The sequence below is a fragment of the Hypanus sabinus genome, chromosome 4 (assembly GCF_030144855.1).
Source record: "Hypanus sabinus isolate sHypSab1 chromosome 4, sHypSab1.hap1, whole genome shotgun sequence".
In the NCBI taxonomy this organism is placed as follows: Eukaryota; Metazoa; Chordata; class Chondrichthyes; order Myliobatiformes; family Dasyatidae; genus Hypanus; species Hypanus sabinus.
This window is the reverse complement of record NC_082709.1, coordinates 150,119,034-150,134,783: the sequence shown is the minus strand read 5'-3', so window position 1 is coordinate 150,134,783 and position 15,750 is coordinate 150,119,034. Positions and strand designations below refer to the sequence as shown.

Sequence of the window (15,750 nt, the reverse complement as noted above, 5' to 3'; positions counted from 1 at the left end):
AGTACAGAAGAAATGTGGCAAATATGTGTAGAATTCTGTATATGTACATTCCAACGAGACAGGGAAGTTATGGTAGGTGAACAAAGGCTGTAATAAATCTAATCAAGAAGAAATGCTTACAAAAGGTTCAGCGAGCTAGGCAATGTTAGAGATCTAGAAGATTATAAGGCTAATAGGAAGGAGCTTAAGAATGAAATTAGGAGCCAAAAGAGGCCATGAGAAGGCCTTGGCAGGTAGAATTAAGGAAAACCTCAAGACATTCTACAAGTATGTGAAGAGCAAGAGGATAAGATGTGAAAGAATAGGACCTATCAAGTGTGACAGTGAAAAAGTGTGTATAGAACTGGAGGAAATAGCAGAGGTACTTAATGAATATTTTACTATGGAAAAGGATCTTTGTGATTGTAGTGATGTCTTGCAGTAAACTGAAAAGCGTGAGCATGTTGATATTAAAGCTACGTCCACATTACACCGGATAAATCTGTAACTGAAGCTTTTTCTCTTCCTTTTTACCCTTCGTCCACACTAAAACAGCGTTTTCGTCCCCCAAAACCGGAGCTTTTCAGAAACGCTCTCCAAAGTGTGTATTTTTGAAAATGCCGGATTGGCCGGATCAGTGTGAACAGGGTAACAGGAGACTTCTGAAAACACTGTCAGACGGCAGTGTGCTATTTCATTGTTTTCTTGAACGCAGCCTAACAATTTCAGAACAGATGGCAACTAAACTGACTCCAGAAGAGTTAGAAATGTACTCACCAAATGCTTTGACCCATAACTTACTGAATAAATAAATATACTCACTTTGCCCTGTTTTCTGTCCTTGCTTGTATGAAGGTGGTTTACCTATTTATGCAAGTACTTCTCTGACAATAAATGTGTAACAGCCTAATGTAACATTGTATGGAAATACAAGATAACAGTGATGCAGACATGTTTTATACATTTAACAAGGTGCTTTATTAATGCAACAGAGTTAGTCAGTTTTTCAATGTTGGTCGTCAGCCGGGTCAGTCTGTCTGTGAACTCCTTGTCGGTTGCCTCTGTACACTCCAGTATTCTTTTTTTTTTACTTTTAAGTTCTCCTGCGCAAAAGCCAACAGCTGTCCGTCATTTTAAGTTTTTCTAGTCTGTAACTACACAAACGCGCACTTTTACAGCGAGATTCGACACCAAGCATGTTGCTTGTTTTCGGTAGATATGTCCTGTGCATGCACAGGAGGAGGAGATTCACTGAAATCTCTGTTTCAATGTGGATAGAGCTATTCTTAAAAATGCATAGTGTGGACGCCTATCATTTTTACACGAAACCGGCGTTTTCAAAATTATCCGGTCTAGTGTGGATGTAGCCTAAGAAAGAGGATATGCTGGAGCTTTTGGAAAGAATCAAGTTGGATAAGTCGCCAAGACCGGACTAAACGTACCCCAGGCTACTGTGGGAGGCGAGGGAGAAGATTGCTGAGCCTCTGGTGATGATCTTTGCATCATCAATGGGGACGGGAGAGGTTCAGGAGGATTGGGGAGTTGCGGATGTTGTTCCCTTACTCAAGAAAGGAAGTAGAAATAGCCCAGGAAATTATAGACCAGTGAGTCTTATCTCAGTGGTTGGTAAGTTGATGGAGAAGATCCTGAGAGACAGGATTTATGTACATTTGGAGAGGTATAATATGATTAGGAGTAGTCAGCATGGCTTTGTCAAGGGCAGGTTGTGCCTTATGAGCCTGATGGAATTTTTTGAGGATGTGACTAAACACGTTGATGAAGGAAGAACAGTACATATAGTGCATATGGATTTCAGCAAGGCATTTGATACGGTACCCCATGCAAGGCTTATTGAGAAAGTAAAGAGGCATGGGATCCAACGGGACATTGCTTTGTGGATTGAGAATTGGCTTGCCCACAGAAGGGAAAGAGTGGTTGTAGACAGGTCATATTCTGCATGAGGGTCGCTCACCAGTGGTATGCCTCAGGGATCTGTTCTGGGACCCTTACTCTTCGTGATTTTTATAACTGACCTGGATGAGAGGAAGTGGAGGGATGGGTTAGTAAGTTTGCTGATGACACAAAGGTTGAAGGTGTTGTGGATAGTGTGGAGGGCTGTCAGAGGTTACAGCGGGACATTGATAAGATGTAAAACTGGGTTGAGAAGTGGCAGATGGAGTTCAACCCAGATAAGTGTGAAGTGGTTCATTTTGGTGGGTCAAATGTGATGGCAGAATATAGTATTAATTGTAAGACTCTGGGCAGTGTGGAGGATCAGAGGGATCTTGGGGTCCGAGCCCATAGGACACTCAAAGCAGCTGTGCAGATTGATTCTGTGGTTAAGAAGGCATATGGTGTATTGGCCTTCATCAATCGTGAAATTGAATTTAGGAGCCGAGAGGTAACGTTGTAGCTGTATAGGACCCTGGTCAGATCCCAGTTGAGTACTGTGCTCAGTTCTGGTCGCCTCACTACAGGAAGGATGTGGAGGCCATAGAAAGGGTGCAGAGGATGTTGCCCGGATTCGGGAGCATACCTTATTAGAATAGGTTGAGTGAACTCGGCCTTTTCTCCTTGGAGCGATGGAGGATGAGAGGTGACTTGATAGAGGTGTATAGGATGATGAGAGGCATTGATCGTGTGGATAGTCAGAGGCTTTTTCCCAGGGCTGAAATGGTTGCCACAAGAGGACACAGGTTTAAGGTGCTGGGGAGTAGTTACAGAGGAGATGTCAGTGTTAAGTGTTGTACTCAGTGGTGAGTGCGTGGAATGGGCTGTCAGCAACGGTGGTGGAGGCAGATACAATAGGGTCTTTTAAGAGTATGTGGAGCTTAGAAAAATAGAGGGCTATAGGTAAGCCTAGTAATTTCTAAGGTAGGAACATGTTCGGCACAACTTTGTGGGCCGAAGGGCCTGTATTGTGCTGTAGGGTTTCTGTGTTTCTCTGTCATTGTGTAACGCATTTTGTAGCGTAGTAATGCCACATTGTTGAGGAGATTACTCTACTTCTGGTAGAGTAACACACAAAATTGCTGGAGGAATTCAGCAAGTCAGAAAGCACCTAGAGAGGAGAGTAAATTGTTAACATTTTGGGCCAAGACCCAATAGGACTGGAAAGGAGCAGTAGCCAAAATAAGAAGGTGGAGGGGCAGGGAGGTGATGGGTGAGACCAGATAAAGAGGAAGGTGGTTGAGACTGGATGAAGTAAGAAGTTAGAAGGGGATAGGTGGGAGAGGTAAAGAACTGCAGAAGAAAAGGAGGCAGTGGACCATAGAATAAAGGGAAAGAGGGGAACTAAAGGGGGGTGATGGGCAGGTAAGTGAAAGCATAACCAGAATGGAAACCGAGAGAAGGGGGGAGGAGATTGAGTAATTACCAGATTTGTGAAATTGATGTTCATACTGTTAGGTTGGAGGCTACCCAGATGTAATATGTGGTATTGCTCCTCCAACGTGAGTTTGACCTCGTTGTGGCAGTAGACATGCACAGAGATGCCAGAACTAGAAGTCAAATTGAAATGAGTAGCCACTGGAAGCTGCTGCCTTTTGCGGTTCCTCCAGCTTCAATTTGACCTCATCATGGCAGTAAAGGAGGCCATGCTTGCTACACCTCATATTCCAACTCGATCCTGATGGCATGAACATTGATTACTCCAACTTCCAGTAATTGCTTCCACCTCCCCCTTCTCTCCTTTTCCATTCACTAGTCCGTTTACCCTCTCACCTTCTCACTTGCCCATCACTGCCCTCCTTCCCTTAGTTCCATGGTCCACTGTCCTCTCCTATCTTCTTCAGCAATTTACCTCTTCCACTTTTCATTTGCTAGCCTGTAATCCTTTCCTCTCCCCCACCTTCTTATTTTGGCTTCCTTTCCAAACTGAAGGGTCTTGGCTCAAGTGGTCAATACTCATTCCACTCTATAGATGCTGCCTGACTTGTTGATTTCCTAAAGCATTTTGTGTGTTTTGCTCAATATTTACAGCATCTGCAGAGTCTCATGTGTTTAAACCAGCAGGTTGCTTTGTTTTGGGATGGTGTCAAGTTTCTTGACTTTTGTCAGAGCTGCACTCATCCAGATGATGGGAGAGTGTTCCATCATGCCCTTGATACCTACCTTGCAGGTGATGGAAAAGATTTGGAGTGTTAGTAAGTGAATCACTCATCATGGGAAACTAGCCCCTGACTTGCTCATGTAGTGAAGGTAACCTACACAAATGGTGGAAGAACTTAGCAAGTCAAGCACCATCTATGGAGAGGAATAAATGTAAATTTACTACCTTCCATAGATGCTTCCTGGCTTGGTGAGTTTCTCCAGCACTTTGTGTGTGTTGCTCAAGATTTATACCATCTGTAGCATCTCATGTTTACTGAGTGAAGGTACTTGGTTTATTCGACCAGTTGTCTGGTTGAGACCCCAGGAAATTAGTGTTTGGGAGGACTCATTGATGATAGTGTTATTAAATATCAAAATTAAGTGGTTAGACTCTCTTGGTGGAGATTATTAGTAAACTCGTACTTGGAAAGCTCTATAATGATTGAACCCAGCTCAGCTGTAGTATCTGCAGATTTCTAGCATCTACAAGAATATTTAATAACCAGAGAGTTTATCATTCTTGGTATGCATGCTCTTACTTAACATTATTCCCAAGTACCTAATATTAGATCATTTTATCTAACTAAAATAGTTGGCAGATTTAACAGCAACAGTGGCCAAAGCAGAGGGCAATTATATCGTAGATGTTCCAAAACTTCATTACATCCTGGATGATCAATCATTACAAAAGTGTAGCATAGCTTTCCAGAAGCAAGTAAAGTACAAAAGAACACCACACCTGATGTCTGTGTGAATCAAAATGTACTTCCATTCATCTTAGATGTCTAATTTATCCAAATCTAAATGATATATTTGGAACCTTAAGCCTTTGACTATTTGCAGCTACTAAATGTTTTTGCTCTTTACAAACTTATTAGAAGTCAGAAGTATTCTTTCTATCATATTTTAGTTGAAATGTTGAATTGCAAATTAAATTTAAGTCTGATTTCCCCTGGTCTCTCTTCTCTTTCTCTCAGTCTTCTGTTCTAGCTATATTTTTAACTTTTGAAATTGAATCCAACTTGTATTTGCTTCACCTTTCCCCTTTTCTGAAAAATGTGGTTGACCTGTCTTTTTGTTTTTATGGTGCATGCGTTAGCTTCCAGAAACTTGGAATGACTCAAAAGCAATTAGCATAGCTAACATTTTAATCTAAGATAAAACACAGCATTGGAAAATCTCAGCAGATTAAGCAGTGTCTTTTATGGAAGAAAAAGTTGATATTTCAGGTTGATGAGCCTGAAGTGTTTGCATCTGATAGGAGAAAATTGTTCTTGCCTGACCTGCTGTGAAATTCCAACATTTTCTGTTTTCTGCAATATTTTGCTTTGTGCTAGCATTTCAGTCATTTGTGTTGTCTAGACATAGGTATTATACAGCTCGTCTAAAGTAAGGTCAGTGTTGCCATAAAAGTAATGGCGAAGCACCAAGGACAGCCGACAGCAAGTACGCTTTATAAGTTATTTCAGAAGATTTTAAGGAGACATAATTAATTACTCATTTCCACCACTAAACTGCATGCATCGTGTAGCAATTCAGCTTAAGGTTCCAGACTAAAGCAAAAGAACATATTAAGGATGTCACTACCTAAATGCTTATCTAATTAAAATGTAAAAAATACATTTTGGAGCTTCCAAACTTATGATTTATTTTTGATTATGTTTCTGTTTACCAGATGATGACCTGGATGTTCACAACATTTTCTGTTTCGGGATTAAAGGACAAAGTGCATTATGTTGAGACCCTCCCTCAGTTGTTTACACTTATTTCTCCGGAGCAGATTGACATTCCTCCTTTTGTGCTGGAATATGATGCTAGGGTAAAACAATAAATCTCTTAATCTACTGCTTTGTTTAAAATTTCTTCTTGGAAAATGTTCATTTTTCATTTAAAATTTCATATTTATTTGTAATTGGATGTACCTTGCTGCAAATTAGGAATCTTACGTACTTCCTAAATCTGCAAGTCTAATCATTCTAAGTGAATAAGAAACTTATTTTGCACTATGTAGGACACTTTTCAAATTGACATGGCTAAAGATAGTCTGAATAAAAGGTTTTTAATTTTAGTGAGAGAACCTGAACAGGGTGATGCATCTACAATTACAGTAAGTCATAGTTGCTTGCAACAATTCTATGAAGATTCTTGGATAAGCTAACTTGCTGGGCCTTCTTCCTTTATCTTCTTCCTATTATGGTTTATACCAGCTCCTTGCCATGCATCTTATCATCTTATCGCAGAGTAAAGCGACAAATGATCGTGGCAGGGTATCTGAGAAATTCGGATAGAGAAATTATTTAACTGCTTGGATACATGAAATTTTAATACCTTTTGTAAGGGAAATAGTCTGGTCAAACAGTTGTTCCTATTTTAGTTTACGTGCATGCAACACTGTAGGTGATAACAGCATGTCTTAGCTTCCGCCTGTCAGCTTTCCCCTCCATAGAGAATAAATAATGAAGTGTGTCTAATGCATTGAATTTTGCTGTGCTTTGGTGATGTACCACTAAATAATGCCAGTTCCAATAGAAATCTTGTTTAGTCGTTTCATCAGGTAGTGTAACTGGAATATTAATGATAGCCTTTCTAAATAAGAGGGAACTATTGAATGAAACATGAGTATTTTAACGGGTTACGTACAGTGATGGTACATCAAAAGGGAAAGGCTTGAGAGCATTGTTATATCTTTTTAAGAAGTACTGGGTAGACAGGTGGAGAAAAACCTAAATGTTAGAGGAAACCAGAGAATACTGGAGATGGTCAGCCCATCAGGAAACATTTGTAAAAGGAACTGGAAGCTATTGTTTTAGGTCAATTACCTTTTGAAAGCATTTTTTTAAAAGAAAAAAGTATACTTTCAGATGCTACCTGCCCTCTTCGACTACCATTTCCTGTTTTCATTTCAGGTTTGCAGTTCCGTAGTATTTTGCTGTGGCAAAAATGCTTAACTGAAGGGCATGGAGGATAGGGAAATGAGTGTGGAGAGTACAAACACGTTGGAATATTTTGAGATAAAGAAGGAGGTAGTGTTGGGTCTCTTAAAAAGAACATTTAGGTGGATGAGATATAGCACATGTTATTGAGAAGCAAGAAATGAGTTTGCTGGGGCCTTGACCAAGATCTTTTCTCTAGACAAATGTTCTCTAGACAGTCTTGGAGGACTGGCCAGTAGCTAATGTTGTTCTTCTGTATTGGGCTGGATGGCCCAAGTGTATTGTGGCGCCGCAGTGAGACATTACCTGGTATTTGGACAATTTAAACGCCGGCACAGATAGACTAGAAGCCTGAGTATTGGGAACAAAGGTGAGAGTTGGGCTGATTTCGCTCGCTGTCCTGCGAATATTTATTCTTTCTCCATGATGCCAAATCTGGGAACTGATCCAGCTGCAAACAAGAAAATCTGCAGATGCTGGAAATTCAAGCAATCCATCCCGAAACTTCGACTGTACTCTTTTCCATAGATGCTGCCTGGCCTGCTGAGTTCCGCCAGCATTTTGTGTATGTTTCACTGATCTAGTTGCTATGTGTTTTTGCCCCACTAATGTGACGAGCTGGGATCAAGGCTTGGCCCTACTCCAGCTGCCCTGGAAGTGGATATGGAGACTCAATATAGTCTGGAACACTGTTGGCTTGCTTGTGTTTGCATGATTTGTGTTTTTCTCTTTCTCTGCACTGTTTTTTGATCTTTTTTAAAATTGGATCATTTGGGGTTGCTTGCTTTGTGCCTGCCTATAAGACAAATCTCAAGGTGTATAATTTATACATTATTTGATAATAAATGTGCTTTCAATTTTTGGATCTTTGTTCCATTAATCAAAAAGGAAAATAGGAATAATCTTGGAAACTATAGATTGGTGAGCCTCACATCAGTGGTAGAGTAGTTAGTGGAGAGTACTCTTAGGGATAGCATTGATGAGCATTTGGAAAATCATGGCTTTGTACGGGGCAAGTTATGCTTTACTAACTTGATTGAGTTTAAGTTTGCAGATGATATGAAGATTGGTGGTGTTTTAGCTATTGTCGAAGACTGCCAAATGACACAGCGAGGTATAAATTGGTTGTAGATATGGACAATGAAATGGCAGGTGGGGTTTTACCTAGCCAAATGTGATGTGTTGCATTTCGGGGGATCAAGTGTAAAGGAATAAATAGTACAATGGTGAGACTATAAACAGCGTTGATGTGCAGAGGGATCTTGTAGTCCAATCCATAGCTCCTTGAAAGTAGTTACACAGGTTGATGCTCCCGGAAGGTGGTTACACAGGTTGATAGGGTGATAAAGTAGGCGTATGGCATGCTCTCCTTTATTAATCAAGGGATTGAGTTTAAGAGTTGGAAAATTATATTTCTGCTATATAAAGCTCCTGTTAGGCACCACTGGAGTATTGAATTCTCTTCTGATTGCCCATTATTTAAAGAAAATTTAGTCTTTGGAGAGGGTGCAGAAGAGGTTTACCGGGATGCTGCCCAATTAGAGGGCATATGCTATAAGGAGAAGTTGGACAAACTTGTTTTTTTTCTCTCTGAAAGGAGATCCAATAAGATTGAGAGGCATAGATAAGTTGACAGCCAGTATCTTTTTCCCAAGGTTTGAAATGCCTCATACTAGAGGGCATGCATTTAATGTGTTGTTCAAAGGAACTGTGCAGAGCAAGTTTTTGTAGAGTTCTGAGTGCCTGGAATGCACTGCCAAGGGCGGTGGAGGAAACAAATAGCATAGCAGTGTTTAAGATAATCCTAAATAAACACATAAATGTACAGGAGATGGAAATTGTGTAGACAGAAGAGATTAGTTAGGCATTTGATTACTAATTTAAATAGTTTGCCATAACATCATGGGCCAAAGGGCCTGTTTCTGTGCTGTACTTGCTGTTCTGTGTTTCATAAAGGAAATTCCAGTAAGCACTTGTCTATACTTTGTTCACAGGTTAATGGACCTTACCAGTATTCATGCCCTTCCTCTCCAGACCTCTGAAGAACTAGCATGTGTTTCTATGTAAAACTGCAAATGAGAAATAATGTTCTGAATGAATATATGTTTATAGTAAAGAAATTTTATTTCCTCAGATTTTTTAAAATGTTCTGGAACAGCAATCAAATAATTGTATTTGTCACAAATTGCAAAGGGACAGCAACATTTATTTTTAAGATTCAAGCTTTTACAGTATGTTTCTAGTTTAATTTAAAATTGATTTTAAGGTCATTCATTTCAAATCCTAATAGTTCCTGGATAACTGGTTATTAATATACTGCCTAAGGCTATAATTAACTTCGATTCAAAATGGAGGAAATTGCTGAAGGTGGAATAGGGGAGGATTAACTTTAAGGTTTCCTCCTAACAATACTTAGTGATGGAATATAAACTGTTTCAGATCCTGACATCAGAAATTGAAGAGCAACAGTCACTTCTGGTATTACTACATTTATCTTTGAGTACAGCCTATAATATTTTCACAGTTCATTTGGGATGTGTTTTAATAGATTTGTTTTTAACAATGGTACATGTGTGCTAATATTTGTTGTTAAGTGGTGTTACTAAATGAACATCAGCATTTCTCCAGCAATTCAGATTCAGTGCACTAAAGCAAACCTGCACATTCTACTCTTAATGGGTGACCAGTTTTACATGAGTTTTGCAATTGATTTATCTTATTCCAAATGCATTTATTAAAGTTTAGGAAATTTATTTTTACTTTAGGTAATGATGACACAAGGTATCCATCAAAGGGTATTTTATTTAGAGATACAGCATGGCAACAGGCCCATACTGCCCAATTTTTACATTTTTTATTCAGAGATGCAGCACAGAATAGGCCCTTCCGCCCTTCAAGCTGCACTGCCCAGCAACTCCAGACAACCCCAATTTAACCCTAACCTAATCACAGGACAATTTACAATGACCAATTAACCCACCTGGTACTTCTTTGGAGTGTGGGAGGAAGCCGGAGCACCTGGAGAAAACCCATACATTCCATGGGGAGGACGTACAGATACTCCTGAACTCCATACTCCAATGCCCCGACCTGTAATGCGTTGTGCTAACTGCTGCGTGATTACACCTTTGGGCATCGGACTTTGAAGTCCAAAAATCTTTTAAATATTGTAAATCTTCTCTGGCTTCTCACTGCAGATACTCTCCACCCTTTGTATGCTGAAACTTACCACCAAGTTCTCCTTTAAACTTCTCCCCCTCTTCTGTTCAGCCTGCGCTGTCCACTTCTATATTCTCCTGCCTTGGGGGGAAAAATATTCAGATGAATTCACACTGCCTTTGGATATTTTTTCTTGACCAAACTCTGATTAAAATATGATCAACAGTTACCTCAGTTAATGTGCTTAATTTTTGTGTTATGTATCTCTATGACAAGTTAGTTTACACAAGTTCCAGCTGATAATTACAAATTTCAGTGCCACTTTTTGGGGGTGTTACTACCTACAGAGAATGCTGCACAAGATTAATTGTGAATTACTTTATACTATCAGTCAGATAGGACTCTAGATGTCATGCTGGTACAAATGTTATTTTATATGAAATTGGAGCTATCTTGTGCCATATTTCATATTTTAGGTTTGATAAAATTATTAAAATTCAAAAGTAATCTTGAACATTTTAGGTTTTATTCTATTTTTTTCTCAAGTGCAAAATCTATTCTCTGCATTTGTTTTTGTTTATACCACAACTACAGTTGCAATTGTGAAGTTATTGCACCTTCATCAATTAGGAGCTTTTTACTGCCTCTTGATTTGCTTGTAAGTTGAATACTTAAACTTGGACATTTATTGTAATATTTTCATATTTTGGCCCTTCAAATCTATGCCAGAGCAATTCTATCAATAGCATTCTATTACTATTTCTTTGCAACTTTTTTTCACACAGCACCCTGATTCTCCTTGCATCAAGGAGCATTTAACGTAGGCAATTAATTTAATAACCATCAAGCCCTTTGGATGTGAGGGGAAATTGGGACACTTGAAGGAAATCCCCAGTCTGACACAGAGAGTGTACAAATTCCATACAGACAGCACCAGAGGTCTCTTTGCATCCTAGATTGCTAGGCTGTAACATTCTGGTACTACATGCAGTACCATTGTGTCATTCTTAATTCTGTTAGTTTTTTTAATGTACATTATTTGAACTTCAAACATAAATTAGATTTGTTTGGATATGTCATTTTAGTGAAATTGAGGGACCTTTTTCTTGAATCTAATAGTGGCTAATTCTCCTTTGGTGATAAATTATATATTTACACTTTGAGCTTATGACTTATTTCATTCATGGGAGAGCCACTAATATTTCAGAAACCAATCTGGCAAAATAGTCAGTGGTTTTGCATAATGGTAAATATTAGCTTTTCTGCTGAGTGAGCTTTTCCCTGCCTCCCTGGTGAAAAACCAAAGCAATGGATTTATTATCAGAGTACTAGGATTTGACTCTTCATGAATTTGATGCCAACATCTCAGAAGTTGTGCTGTTTGACTAAAACCTTGTATAAGCCTGTAAAATGGTGTATATATCTTTCTTTTGAGTTTTTATGTAATATGAGCAAGATTCTTGAAGTCTTTTTTCCAACAGTTGAGGAGATTCAGGGTGCCTGATTTAGTTTTCTCAATTAGAAAAAAATTCTTTCCCTAGTTGGATTTTTGAGGTATAAGTTTTTATTAGGATGGAAAATCCAAAAGGTTTATCAGCTCCTTGCTACATAACCTCATCAACAAAAAAAAATGCTATATTTCATTCTTCCTTGAATCTGTTGTTACCAATCCTCATTCTAATTAATTGTCCCTTGTACTTCTTGCCTATATACATACGTCAAATATTTCTCTTGCCTTACTAAGAATAACCAAAACTTTAAGATAGTAAGAACTTTGATTTCTGAGAGTTTCCCATGTCATAAAATGTTGCCATGTAATAACAGCTCTTTTGTGGGAAGAAGAAATTAGAAACTCCAGTGGTAATGGTAATATAGGGGAGGTGATATCAGATTTTACAATGACACAATGAATTTGGTGGTATCACTGAAATATTCTTTCTCACTTAGGGACTTTAAATGCTATGCAAATAAAGTTGTGGCAAGCCATCAATAACATGCAGCTTAAAATAAAGCAGGGAACTCTTTGTTTAAACTGCAATTTTCTGACATAAAAATAGCTTAAGTTAACTTAAAACTGAAATGAAACAGCAAGAATCTCAATGTTCACAATCAGGAAAATTATGCAAGAAAAAGGCAGTTTAAATTTTATATCTATTCAAATAGAAAATTCTTTATTAGTCTTAACAGAATTTAAATGTTAGATTTTTAGTATTGTTTTACACTGCTGGCTGTTCTCTTCATGCTCTCAGCAAAGCCAGGTCTGATTCCATTGCGCCATCGATTGTATTTGGAAGAATCAGGCTCCCTTCATCTTTTTCAGTGGGAGCCAGATACTATGATGTACAGCAATATAAAAATTATCTGACTGGACGCAGACAACATTGAACCTGTAAACCTAACGTGCATGTGAATGAGATTGTAGCCAGGTTATTTATTTCAACAAGTTATCTTTTATTATTGTAGCTTATCTTTACACTAATCCAGCTCATGGCTGTTCACATGTTTATGTGTACATTGTGTTGATTCTATTAGCACTTTAATAGAATCACTTTAATAGTTTAAACTGATTTCACTTTATTTGTATATATTTTTTTCATTTGGGTATAAACCCCGTGAGATTACTATTGAAATCTGTAAGAACTGCCAGATTTATGGCTTGGAAATTTTATTTTGTGTTAATAAAATTATCAATCAAATAAAACCTTGAATACTTTAATGGCTTTGTTACTTGGTTCTCAGTTGCTTATAAAGTATCAAATCTTAATAGGGACTTTCTACCCTTTTATTTCTTTACACACGTTCAAATAATTAAATCAAGATTTAACAAAAAAGAACAAAAGGCTAAATTCAATGTGGTTATTGGCTGAATCTATAGGAATCCAGTTTCTTTTCTTTAAGTCAGCCATGCAGTGCTGCTTTTCCAGTTAAATACAATGTTGACAGCATATCAGATCTCAGAGCTGGTGCTCTTTAAACTTATAAAAATAGAAGTTTCTTTTGCCCTGCCTTTCATTCTTTATTGCTGTATTTTGCTGTGTAGATCTTAAGTCAAACCATGTATAGCCTTTTGTACTACTATTCCTGAAGCATATTGGGAATGTGAATGAAAACTTTCATCTGAATGACCTCACTATTAGATTGCATTTTGTCTCAATGAAAAGGAGGCTAAGGAGTTTGTTCTGAACTTGAGAATGGCTGTGGTGACTGGGGATTTAAATTAGAATTTACATTTTTTAAAAGGAAGCATTTTTAAGAAGACTATGTGGAAGCTGTCCAGAAGTTTTACAGGGGAAACCTAGCTGAGACAAAAATAAAGGTCAGATGCTTCTAGAGAAATATCAGATCTGAGAAAAATACTAAATAGGGTCATAATAGGAAATGAAGATCACTGGTCAACTTCAACTGAATGAATCCTTAAGTATTTCTGATTCGATTCATGATCTACAGTTATCATTTAATCCTACTTAGATAATATTAACCACTTTCAAGGTCAAAACATGTTCTTGGAAATTTGTTAAATTCCAGCCACATCGTTAAATCAAGGAACCACCTTAATCCCTTATAGCTACCTTTGTCTTCCTCAGGGATTCTTTTCCTGGTGGTAACTCCCACTAGTTGACTGCTGGGGGAAGTACACATTGGTTCGATCAGGTTACAGAATTTCCATTTAAAAAATAAAAGATAAATATTATATTCACACAACATTTTGCAATGAAGAATGATAAAATACAAATATTACAGAATGGGTATGTTAAATGAAAAGGCAGTGAGCATTTATAAACTTAACTAGATAGATTGTTGTTACAACTCCAAACCAATCTGAAGCGCTCTATGGGACAATCAAGATACTTGTAAAGATTCCCTTCAGGAGGAAATAAAACTTGTAGTATTATTTTGGTTAAGAAATGTGATGTGACAATGGAATAAACTAATTTTTTTGTATATTCCAGATTTCATGGAAAATGGGAAACTTCAGCTTTCAAATTACTGTCAGGATATTGAACGTGTCTAATCTAACTTGCTAGATGTTGCTGCTGCAGATTAAAAAATGGGGAGGGGAGTTTGTGCAGATTACCATCGTATTAGGAAAAAAAGATGTATTTATGTTGAACCCCACTTATATGGCTTGATTTTTGAAATCTGCAATTTAACAACAAATCAGAAGCAATAAGAAGAGAAAAGGTGAAATATGCAGGTAATATAAGAGGATATTAAAAGTTTTCTTCAGCAATACATAGAGTAAAAGAAGAAAGATTAGACATTGGGCAGCTGGAAAATTATGCTGGAGGGTTAGTAATGGGGGACAAACATTGTGTCAGTTTTCACTAGCAATATGCCATAAGTTCAAGTGTTGGGGCAGAAGTGAGTGTAGTCACTACTACATAGGAGAAGGTGTGTGGGAAGCTGAAAATTCTGAAGGTAGGTATGTCACCTGGACCCAATGGACTCGCCTCAGGATTCTGAAAAAGGTAGCTGAAAAAAATTGGAGGAATTAGTAATGATCTTTCAAGAATCACTAGATCTGGAATGGTTCTGGAGGATTGGAAAATTGCAAATGTTACTCTACTCTTTAAGAAGGGAGGGAGGCAAAAGACAGGAGCTTAAATTACAGTATCTGGATGATGGAATTGACAACTTTGTAGCCAAGTATGCAGATGATACAAAAATAAGTGGAGGAGCAGGTAATGTTGAAGAAGCCAGGAGACTGCGGAAGGACATGAACAGATTGGCAGAATGGGCAAAGAAGTGGCAGATGGACTATAGGGAAGCATACTTTAATACACTTCATACACTTTAATAAGGAATAGACTACTTTCTAAACAAGGAGTGAAGTCAGAAATGGGAGGTACAAAGGGAATCTGGGAATCCAATTTAGGATTCCCAAAATCTTAACTTGCAGGTTGAGTCAGTGGTAAGGAAGGCAAATGCAATGTTAGCATTAATTTCAAGAGAACTTGAATATGAAAGCAAGGATATATTGCTGAGACGTTATAAGGCATTGGTCAGATCATATTTAGAGAATTGTAAGCAGTTTGGTCCCTAAGAAAGGTTGCACTGGTATGGTGGTGGTGGTGGGGGGGGGGGGCTCTAGAGGGTTACAAGAATTATCCCGAGAATAAGAGGCATAATGCTTGTTGGTTCTGGACTTGTGCTCGCTAGAATTTAGAAAAATGAGGGGGTGGGGGAAGATATCGTTGAAGCTTACCCAAATATTGAATGGACTTGAGAGGATGTTTCCAAAAGTAGGAGAGTCTAGGTCCACTGGGCACAGTCTTCCCGTTAGAAAAGAGATGAGAAGGAATTTCTTTCGCCAGAGAGCAGTGAATCTGTGGAGGCAAAGTCTTTGGGTCTATTTAGAGTGGAGGTTGATTAGATCTTGAATAGTAAAGGCACCAAGGGTTACAGGGAGAAGGCAGGAAAATGGGATGGAGAGGAAAAATAAGTCAGCAATGAACAGTAGAGAAGACTTGATGGGCTAAATGGTCTAATTCTGCACTTCCTTAAAGTTATCTTTAATAGAAATATTATTCACAAAATGAAATGTTCATTCAACTTTTAAAGTGAAGGTTACCCTATTTTACAGTGT

At 38.2% G+C, this 15,750-nt stretch overlaps 1 protein-coding gene across 1 annotated transcript in view; it reads left to right on the top strand.

Moving 5' to 3' along the window:
• Nucleotides 1-12,879, top strand: part of gdap2 (ganglioside induced differentiation associated protein 2) — a 55,666-nt gene extending 42,787 nt beyond the window's left edge. Inside the window, exons 12-13 of the mRNA XM_059968375.1 lie at nt 5,747-5,890; nt 8,999-12,879. Coding sequence (XP_059824358.1) covers nt 5,747-5,890; nt 8,999-9,046 — 192 coding nt within the window. The 3' untranslated portion in view covers nt 9,047-12,879. The remainder of the gene's footprint in view (nt 1-5,746; nt 5,891-8,998) is intronic.
• The last annotated feature ends 2,871 nt before the right edge of the window (nt 12,880-15,750 follow it).